General features: G+C 46.9%; 1 protein-coding gene across 1 annotated transcript in view; it reads right to left on the reverse strand.

Annotated features, from left to right (window-relative positions):
- The window catches only part of CDKL5 (cyclin dependent kinase like 5), a 65,477-nt gene extending 55,003 nt beyond the window's left edge, over window positions 1-10,474 (reverse strand). The window contains exons 1-2 of the mRNA XM_054396767.1: window positions 10,411-10,474; window positions 9,835-9,869 (exon numbers count right to left, since the gene is read on the reverse strand). Of these exons, the coding sequence (XP_054252742.1) occupies window positions 9,835-9,869; window positions 10,411-10,474 (99 nt within the window). The remainder of the gene's footprint in view (window positions 1-9,834; window positions 9,870-10,410) is intronic.
- Between the last annotated feature and the right edge of the window lie 492 nt (window positions 10,475-10,966).

Below are 10,966 nucleotides of genomic sequence, written 5' to 3' on the forward strand. Positions count from 1 at the left end.
TTTCTTAGGGGTTTGAGTTCATGTGTCTCCTGCAACACAAAAAAAGCAAAGAAAGGGAAATGGGCAACATTTGGTGCATCTCCTTTCTTAGGGGTTTGATTGCAGACAAAGTGGGGGGGGGGGGAGGAATCTAGAGAAATTTCACAATGCAAAACAAACTTAACCAAAAACTGGTAAATGCCTCAGTGACCAGGCCAAATGCAATACAGAATCTATCTGTTTGGAAGAGACCTCCAGGTTCATCCAGTCCAACCCTCAACCCAGCACTGAAGGGTCAACACTAAACCATGTCCCTAAGTGCCAGGTCCACAGGCTGCTTGAACACTCGCAGGGAAGATGGCGCCAGCACTGCCCCGGGCAGAACATTCCAATGTCTGAGAACCCTTCCAGTGAAGAAACAAGCTGCAAGCTCATTGCCCTCCTCCTGTTGCTTGGGAATCAACCTTCTAGGCTTGGCATCATGTTTTACTCGATTTTTGTACTGGAGCACCATCCTAGGAATGGTTTTCTCTGCTAATCAAGAAAAATAGTTCTTGAAACCTTGTGGTGCAGCTTCTTCTCATGCATACTTGTGTCTCTAGTCTCTCAGGGCCTCCCTCAGGATCCTGCTCACACTTCCCCTGGGCTCTTACAAACTCCTGCAGCAGATCCTAGGGGCACAAATGTGTCTGTTCTCTGAAGGCTGTTGTTATTGTGAGCTCAGTTTTTAGTAGAGAATTAAATATCAGTTGATCATAAAATGATTGGAGAGACAAAGTTTGTTTTGGGTGCCACTATATCTTCTTCTGAGTCCCTGAGCAGTCTTGGGAAGGGGGAAAAAGGGAAGGGGGGAAAAGGGAAGGAAGGAAAAAGGGAAGGGAGTGAAAAGGGAAGGGGGGGAAAGGGAAGGGAGGGAAAAGGGAAAGGGAAAAAGGGAGAGGGAAGGGGGAAAAAGGAGAGGGAAGGGGAAAAAGGGAAAGGGGAGGGGGAAAAGGGAGAGGGGAGGGGAGAGGGAGGAGGAATAAAACTCCTTCCTGACTGTTATGAAGCATATTTTAATATACAGTTCTATCAAGAGCATACTACTACAGATTCCAGTGTGCTGAAAATGAATTGCAAAGCTGCTTTCCTAGCCTTAACCTCAGCTGAAGAAGGTTACCACCACCATTACCAACTTTATTTTGGCTGCAGAGAGCCTTCTTTTCAAATGGTGAGGTGTTCAGGCATAAAGAAGTAGGTAACATTTATGAGTGTAATCACATGCTAAGGTGTGGAAAGATGAAATTCTACTGCAGCAAAAAAAAAAGAACCAACAAAACCCCCTTGGGTGAGTGGCTCCAGCTCCCTCTTCATTTGAGAGCAGGCACCTTGACCAGGAGGCAAGCTAGCTTCTGGAAATCAATTATCATTGGCAGCAGAGATGGAGCAATGCCATATTTCTGCACGGAACTGTTACAGGCAATGCCATCTGCAGAGCAAAGCTGACTGGCTCCTTCTTCCACAGCAGCAAATTTCCTGTGACTTGTGAGAAAAACTCATCCAAGTGGTGCAGACCTTCTTTCCCCTCCCTCCGCCTCACAGCATCAGTTAGTGAAGAACTGTGTTAAGAAATGTACACAAGATCGTATCTGGGGGAATGGCAGCCTGGGCTCTCAACCTACTCTAAGGTTGTCTTTCATTCCTCCACTGTCATACTAAGGAATCTAAACTCTTTCAGGAGCAAAAGAGAGGCAGTAGGAATTCCACAGGTGACCTTTAGGAAGGTTTAAGAGAGGCCAAGCAGCATTTCATTTTTAGGGTGTCAGGGAGTGATAGGACTGGGGAGAACGGAGCAAAACTAGAAATGGGGAGATTCAGATTGGAGGTTAGGAAGAAATTCTTCCCCATGAGGGTGGTGAGACACTGGAAGAGCTTGCTCAGGGAGGTGGTAGAAGCCTCATCCCCAGAGGTTTTTAAGGCCAGGCTGGATGTGGCTCTGAGTAACCTGATGTAGTGTGAGGTGTTCCTGCCCACGGCAGGGGGGTTGGAGCTGGATGATCCTTGAGGTCCCTTCCAATCCTGACAATTCTATGATTCCTATGAAAAAAGAGCATCAAGAAAAGTGTTTCCAGCAAGGCTATGGAGGTCCTCCTGCCCCTCTGCTATGCCCAGATGAGACCAGACCTGCAATACTGTGTCCAGTTTTGGGAGTCCCAGTTCAAGAGAGAGAGAGTCCTGCTGGGGAGTGTCCAGTGGAGGCTATGAGGATGACTGGGGACTGGAACATCTCTGCTATGAAGAAAGACTGAGAGCATGGGGATTGTTTAGTCTGGAGAAAAGAAAGCTGAGAGGGGATCTGATCAATGGCTGCATTTCACAATATACCAACTTAGGAATCAAAGGATGAGGGCATAGCTGAGGGAACACCTCAGTCCTCTCTACAGCCCCCTGAAAAGAGGTTGCAGTGAGGTGGGGTTTGGTCTCTTCTCCCTAGTATCAGGTGAAGGAAGGGAAATGGCCTAAATTTGTGTCAGGGGAGGGGTAGGTTGGAGATTGGAAGAAATTTCTTTGCTGCAAGAGTGGTCAGGGATTGGAACAGGCTGCCCAGGTGGGTGGTGGAGTCACCATCCCTGGAGGTGTTCACGAAACGTGTGGCCATAGCATCATGGTTTAAAGGCCACAGTGGTGTTGGACTGATGGTTGGACTGGATGACCTTAAAGGTCATTTCCTGCCAAAACAATTCTGACTCTCGTTCACCCTTGCAAAGAACACATCCCTGGCAAGACAGAAGTAAAGGAATCATCAGATCTGGGGAATCCTTTGTCCATGGATTTGTCTGGGTTTCTCCTCTTCATTTTTTTCAGGTTAGGGTAGGTTACCAAGGAACATTCTGCAAGGCAATAGTTGACTACTTGTGCTACCTGAGTGAAACCTGTGTGAGGAGACTGGGGTGGGGGGGGGTTGTTGTTGTTGTGGGGTTTTTGCTCTCATTGGGATTTTTTTTGTTTGTTTGTTTGTTTTCCTGTTGTTTCATTTTTCCCTTTTTTGGGGGGTAGTTTGTTTGGGTTTGGTTTTGTTTGGGTGTTTTGTTGTTTGTTTGGGGTTTTTGTTTTGTTGCTGTTGCTTCATTTTCCTTTTTTTAGGAAGTAGTTTGTTTGGGTTTGGTTTTGTTTGGGTGTTTTGTTGCTTGAGGTTTTTTGTTTTGGTTTGGTTTTTTGCTGCTGTTTCATTTTTCCTTCTTTGGGGGGGTAGTTTGGGTTTGGTTTTGTTTGGGTGTTTTGTTGTTTGTTTGAGGGTTTTTGTTTTGGTTTGGTTTGTTGTTGTTGTTTCATTTTTCCTTTTTTTTTTTGGAGGTAGCTCGTTTGGGTTTAGTTTTGTTTGGGTGGGGTTTTTTTGTTTGTTCGGCTTTTGTTTGGTTTGGAGGTTTTAGTTGTTTTTTATTTGTTTTATTGGGTATTGTTTGCTTGGCTTTTGGCTTTTTGTTTTCATTTTTGTCTTTTCCAATAAGGATTTTTAGTGCCTGCAGAGTAATTAATGATTTGCTTGTTAATGTTCTTTGCCATTGTTCTTCACACCCAGAGCCCTGTTATACAACCTCACATTGGAATGCTGATTTTTGAGGGGGTTTGTGGGAGTTCAGGCTGGGTGCCCCCTGCCACTGCTGCATGAGACACATCTCTGGTGTCCCGGGTGCTCACCCAATAGGGGTGGACACAGGAAACGGCGTATTTCTACCCATAAATCCTGTGCCCTATCAAGCCATCTGCAAAGTCATTCTCGTCCTCTTTCTTCCCTCTCTGCTCCCATGGGAGATGTCCTCTCTTATCGGGTAATGCCGGGGGAGTATCCAAGGCCTCTTAGGCCTGACTAGGCCTAATGCCAGGAGGAGAATGGAGGGGGGGCAGTCTCAGACCTGGCCAGCCTGAGACTTGCCTAGCAGTGGGAGGGGGAAGAAGGAGCCCTGAGGGTTTGGGTATACCCTCAGGTGGGAGGAAAGGAGGATTGGGAAGCTTTGGGAATTCTGTGAGGGGTTCTGTATGCTTTAGGATGTTCTTTGCCACTATGCTGTGTAGTTTTCTGTAGCTTCACCAATTGCTTTTCCATTTAAACTTTCCATCACTCTCCAATCCGTTTGCGTGTGTCATTCTTTTGTCCCTTTCGGGGCAAGAGATGTTCTGGCTGGCCTCAAACCAGCATAGGGTTTTTTTAGATTCACTTAAAATGTGTTCACATCCAGAACCCTGTCAGGATGACACCAAGTCAGACCTAGTGCATTCCAACACAAACTACTGCTAGAGCTGTTCCTGCTCTGTACCAGCAGAAGACTTGCTACTACATCAGACTACCAAGGCAAACCCTCCCCTGAAGAAGCTTTGTTTGTCATAGCTGCATCTAGTTTAGACCAAACACTGCAATCAAACCCCAAGCTTTGACTTGTGCAGTTTTCACTCTGGGATTTTTGCAGTAACCTTAAATGTTCTGTATCCCCCTAAACACATCTGAAGTCACACTGCCATTATTAAATATTAATGAAGAACTTTAGTAAGGTAAAGATTTCAAACCTTTACTCCACAAAGACTCCCAAAGCTTTCATGGTTGTTACTTTTTCTTTAACTTCTGTTTAAAAGAATGTTCATAGTGCCTTGGACGTGAGAGAAATAAACCTCTAGGAGATCCAACAGCTAACATTCTAAATCTGTACTTTTCTTATGACAACCTTTAACATTAAGGATCTTGTCTGGAACATTCTCGTGGAAGCTTAGCAGAAGGAAAGGAGAAAAATGAAGACTTCAGGGGAGGACCTGCTGAGACCTCACCTTCAATCCTGCCTCCAGTCGGTGTTCCCAGCAGAAGGAGGACACAGAGCTGCTGGAGTTAGTCCAAAGGAGACCACAAAGATGATCCAAGGCCTGGAGCACCTCAGCTGTGAGGACAGGCTGAGGGAGCTGGGGGTGTGCAGCCTGCAGAAGAGAAGGCTCCAGGGGGACCTCAGAGCTGCCTGCCAGGACCTGAAGGGATCCTGCAGGAAGGCTGCAGAGGGACTTTTGCTGAGGGTGTCTGGAGCCAGGCCAAGGGGGAATGGTTTAAAGCTGAGGCAGAGCAGGGTTAGACTGGAGCTGAGGAAGAAGTTGTTGAGTGTGAGGGTGGTGAGATTCTGGCACAGGCTGCCCAGAGAGGCTGTGGATGCCTCCTGCCTGGGGGTGCTGAAGTCCAGGCTGGATGAGGCCTTGAGCAGCTGACACTAGTTGAGAGATGTCCCTGCCCACAGTGGGGGATGTTGGAGGAGATGAGCTCTAAGGTCCCTTCCAACAAAAGCCATTCTCTGAGATGCTTCTAATTGGACCTCCTCTGAAAGTTATTTAAAGCTTTATTGATCTTTGGTGGTACCTTCAGTTATATCAGGAAAAGGAAATGCAAAGCCTGTAGCAGAGATATTCATAGCTTCCTGAAGACACTCAAGAGACCACATGTACTTTATTCTCTAACGTTCAGGTTAAAGAAGGAGGATGAGCCTCAGAAATTCTGCTCCTGCTGCTAACTGTGCCAGATTGCTTTGTGGGATGTGAGAATTGATGCTGTACAGTTACATTGGCATGGAGATGTTCTTACTTCAGCAACACAGTTGGGAATACTTGGTTTGTGTTTCTAGTGTGTGCACTACAAATGCAATTGAATGGACACAAGCTAAAGGACTGCAAGAAGGCTGCAGAGGGACTGTTCCCAAAGGGCTGCAGGGACAGGAGCAGGGACAAGGGTTTGAAAGGAGAGCAGAGCAGATTGAGCTTGGATGTGAGGAACAAGTTGTGCAGCAGGAAGCTGCTGCAACTCTGCAAGAGGTTGGCCAGGGAGGGAGCTGAGGCCCCGTGCCTGGAGATCTTCAAGGTGAAGCTGGGGAAGGCTGTGAGCAACCTGCTCTAGAGGAGGATATTCCTTGCTGAGTGCAGGGGGGTTGGACTGGATGCCCTCTAGAGGTCCCTTCCAAGCCAGGTGATTCTGTATTAACACAGCAGTGGAACTCAAAGAATACTGCTCCAGAGAAGGCAAAACCTGTGCAGGTCCAGGCAGGGAACACTTTCAGAAATGCACCTTAACCACACAAGTAATGCAGAGATCTTTGTGCACACATGAAAAGAAACCCTAGAGACAGGAGAGTTGGCCAGGCAAGTAACTTGGGTGGAATTCATCTCACCCACTGGTTCAGATCTTGCATAAGCAAACTTCCTAGCTCGTGTAAATTGGGAGAGTCCAACATGTGAAAGGAAATTCTTACCATCTGGAAATTATCACATGCAGCAACCTTCTGGCTGAAGCTGCTCTCCCTCCCCTGCTTTTACTGGCTGCTGGGAAAGCCTTGACAATACACATGGGCTATGGAACTCTCAGCTGCCTAAAGCTAAATGAGATGGACACTACGTGAGGAAATTTTGGAGGCTCTCTGTAGATTTACTGAATCTTTTTATCCACAGAATCTTCTTCTTCTCAGTTTAAAAATAGCTTTAGGGATAGCTGCTTCTATTTCAGACTTGGAGAAGGGCTTGGGTTTGCTTTGGGTGCACCAGCAGATCTGATGAAGAATGAAACCTTTTCACAGAACCACAGAATGTCAGGGGTTGGAAGGGACCTCCAGAGGTCATCCACTCCAAGACCCCTGCCAGAGCAGGAGCACCTAGAGTAGGTCACACAGGTGGGTTTGGAATGTCTCCAGAGAAGGAGACTCCACACTGTCTCTAGGCAGCCTGCTCCAGGGCTCCATCACCCTCACATGTGTGGTGTCTCCTCTTGCTAAGGTGGAACCTCCTGTGCTCCAGCTTGTACCTGTTGTTTCTTGTCCTACCACTGGGCACCACCAAACACAGCCTGGCACCTTCATCCTGTCCCCCACTCTGCAGATATTGATAGACATTGATCAGATCCCTCTTGGCCTTCTCTTCTCCAGACTAAACAGCCCCAGGGCTCTCAGTCTCTCTTCAGAGCAGAGAGCTTCAAGTCCCTTCATCATTCTTGTAGCTCTCCCTTGGATTCTCTCCAGCAGGTCTCTGTCTCTCTTGACCTGGGGAGCCCCAAACTGGACACAGTATTCCAGGGGTGGTCTCAGCAGGGCAGAGCAGAGGAGGAGGAGGAGAACCTCCCTGCACCTGCTGGCCACACATTTCCTGATGCACCCCAGGATGCCCTTGGCCCTCTTGCCCACAAGGGCACATTGCTGTCCCATGCAGAACTTGCTGTCTACCAGGACTCCAAGGTCTTTCTCCTTGGAGCTGCCTTCCAGCAGGGCAACCCCTAGCCTGTACCACTCAAACACTGCCTTGCTTATGTACTCTGTGACTAAGTTAATTTTTGCACATCCATTTATAGCCTTCCCAAACACAAAATCCATCATTTCACACCATATGGATGCCCCCACAGTTGTCACACAGCTGTCAGCTTTCAGTATTTGAGATGGTGGAGCTGGTAACCTGTTGCCTTCATCGTGCCTCCCAGGATGCTCTGGAATGAGGCTCCTCTGTGGTTTTAGTGGGCTTGCAGCTATTTCTGAACCCTCACCATTCCTCTGCCTGCAGGAAAACCTGGGTTCCAGTAAAGTTTTAGATATTCAGACCTTAGAGCTGCCTTCCAGTACCTGAAGGATCCTCCAGGAAGGCTGCAGAGGGACTTTTCATGAGGGTGTCTAGATACAGGACAAGAGAGAATGGTTTGAAGTTGAGGCAGAGCAGGGTTAGACTGGAGCTGAGGAAGAAGTCCTTCAGTAGGAGAGTGGTGAGACCCTGGAACAGGCTGCCCAGGGAGGCTTGGGCTGCCTCTTTCCTGGGGGTGTTGAAGGCCAGGCTGGATGAGGCCTCTGGAATGTCTCCAGAAAAGGAGACTCCACAACCTCTCTGGGCAGCCTGCTCCAGCCCCCTGCCACCCTCACAGCCAAAAAGCTTTCCCTTCTCTTCCTGTGGCACCTCCTCTGCTCCAGCTGGCACCCAGTGCCCCTTGTGCAGTCCTTGGCCAGCCCTGAGCAGAGCCTGGCTCTGTCCTCCCCACACTGCCCTGCACATCTTTCTCCCCAGCACTGAGGGCAGCCCTCAGGCTCCTCTGCTCCCAGCTCCAAGCCCCAGCTCCCTCAGCCTGGCCTCACAGGAGATGTTAACTTTAAGTCAGTATCTGAGTGCAAGCCACTCAAAACCATACCTCTAAGTCCTGTGCAATAGTCCTTCTGTGTCCCTGCTAAAAGCTACCAGGGGAATGCAGACCCTCTTGTGATGGTTTGAAACTGTCTTTTTAAATTTTTTTGCAAAGTTCAAGCAGAGAAAGTGAAAGAGTGTAAATAAGTCACTATTGGGTGTAAGAAAGCAAAATACTGATTGTTCTAAACACTTCCATTGGATAGATAGAAATGTTTAAGAACTATTACCCAAAACAAGGTAGGCATTCTGCACATTCTGCGTCCGGCACTGGGGGCAATTGCTGGGCTGTCTGGCTGCTGTTTCTTCTTCTCTTCTGGCTGAAGATAACACACACTGACCTCGGTGAGCTAAGTTAACAAATTTCTGCTTTAGCTATCTCTGCTTTCTGCCTGGGGAGTCTGGGGGGGAGGCCCCTGGGAGAGAGGCCCCTTGGGAGAGGTCCCCTTTGGGGGGAAGCAAAGGGAGATCGGTTGTGCTTTTCTGTTGATTGTATATATTTGTAAATGTTGTGAATTTTGTATATTTGTACATATTCATTGCATTTCATCATAGATTGTAGATTTTGCTTGTAAATACAGAACTTGGCAGACCTAATGATCTCAAGGGTCTTTTCCAACCTGAATGATTCTGTGATTCTGTGTTTCTATGACTACACTGCACCTCCAAGGGTAGCAAAGTAGTCCCTGTTGATGAGCAGCAAGATCAGACACATCCAACTTACACAGCAGATAGAATCATAGAGTCACTAAGGCTGGGAAAGACCTTTAAGATCATTGAGTCCAACCCTAACCCAGCTGCTATGGCCACTAAACCATGTCCTGAAGCACCACAGCTGCAGCTTCCTGAACACCTCCAGCCATGGGGACTCCACCACCTCCCTGGGCAGCCTGTTCCAACCCCTCACCACTCTCTCAATCAAGAAGTTTTTCCTCATGGCCAACCTAACCCTCCCCTGGCACAGCTTCAACTCACTGCCTCTTGTCCTATCACTTTTGCTTTTCTGATGTTCTCTCTGCATGACCTCACTGGATCCCTGTACTCCTTTTGAGTTGCCTGCCCCTCTCTCCAGAGGTGGTAAATAGTGTAGACAGGTTGCCAGAGTTAATTTTGTCTGAAATAGCGTTTTTTTTCCTTTCTTTTTTTTTTTTTTTACTTTGCATTCTAAATTAAAATCACCAAGCACAAAAGTCAGAGCATTCTTCCTGAAGTTTGACTGGTAAGGAGCTGGAGAAATTCCACATGGATCCCACTTCCTTTCCCCCCACTCAGGACAGGTAAATGCAGCTTTGTGGCTCTGTGCTGGACTCTCTCAAGCACTTCCCTGAGGGCCTTCTTGAACTGAGGGGCCCAGAACTGGACACCATATTGCAGATGTGGCCTCAGCAGGGCAGAGGGGAGGGGCAGGAGAACCTCTCTTGACATTCTAAATGAGAGAGCTTAAACAGAAACTGCATTCAAAACTCTTAGTGAAGATTAATAAAACATTAGGAACACTTCACATATTTCAGACAATTATTAAAAGCCCCCCAAAATGGAGTTTTGATACTAGATGTAGCCACTAATGTGATGAATAACTGCCTGCAAGGAAATAGCTCACTCCAGCTGCCACACCTCACGCACAGCAACATCTCAGCTCTCATCAAAAGTTATTGTTTCACCTCCAAACCCCCAACATTTATCTCTGACTTAAAGTAACTTCATTACCTTGTGTCTGCATTTAAGTACGACGCCATAGGCTCCTGGAATAAAGAAGAAAAGAGAGAGAAACCATCTCAAGGAAGAAGAAAATAAAAGCAGCAAGACAAAACAGTCTTCAGTTAACTCCTGGCTATAGAAATAATACTTCTTTTTCCTCCCAGTGTTATTATCCAGAGGTTGCTCACACAGATCCTGTACTAAAATTCTGTGCCCAGGAACTATCTTACAACATTTTTTTCCTAAGCCAACAGATTTTTGTTTAATGCTGAAATGATTTTTTTTTAATGAGAAGAGGTTGATAATTTGCATCTCCCTAGTCTGACTAAAAAGAAATTAATATAGTAAGCATTAAAACCAAACAACAACAACAACAAAATCCAACCCCCTAAACCTGTGCTACTTCTCTTCCTTTTTTTTTTTTCCACCAAACTTCTCCTTCCACTTGAGAATGGAGCTAGAAGGGCTGCAGAGAATCAGATCTTTAGCTCAGCATACAAGCACTGTTTTGCATATCTACAATGAACAGGACTAAGTCGAATCTATCTAAACTGATCATTATTTGTAAAGGAAGATACTACTCACCTTCACCTACAACCCCAAGGATCTCAAATTTATTCATCACATTACCAATGTTAGGAATCTTCATCAAGACAAACTCCTCCTATGCTGAGAGCCACAAAACATGGCACGATGGGGAGTGGCCAAAGGCTTTGCAAAAAGGCAATTGAGGAAAGGCTCTTCAGAAGACAAAAAGAATATTCCACCTTGACCAACCAGGTTTCTCACAACCTCTCTTAATTTCTAGTCAGACAGCAGCTTCCTGGGGAAAGAAGGGGAAACAGTGGCATTAGTACTTTACTGTGTTTCAGTAAGAGAGAGCATTGGTGTGGACATGACACCAGTGTTGTCTAACAGTTGTCACTGATTCATAGAATCACTAAGGCTGGAAAAGACCTTTAAGATCATTGAGTCCAACCCTAACCCAACTCCCATGGCCACTAAACCAGGTCCTGAGGCACCACAGCTACAGCTTCTGGAACACCTCCAGCCAGGGGGACTCCACCACCTCCCTGGGCAGCCTGTTCCAACCCCTCACCACTCTCTCAATCAAGAAGTTTTTCCTCATGTCCAACCTAAC

The sequence above is a fragment of the Indicator indicator genome, chromosome 1, assembly GCF_027791375.1.
Source record: "Indicator indicator isolate 239-I01 chromosome 1, UM_Iind_1.1, whole genome shotgun sequence".
In the NCBI taxonomy this organism is placed as follows: Eukaryota; Metazoa; Chordata; class Aves; order Piciformes; family Indicatoridae; genus Indicator; species Indicator indicator.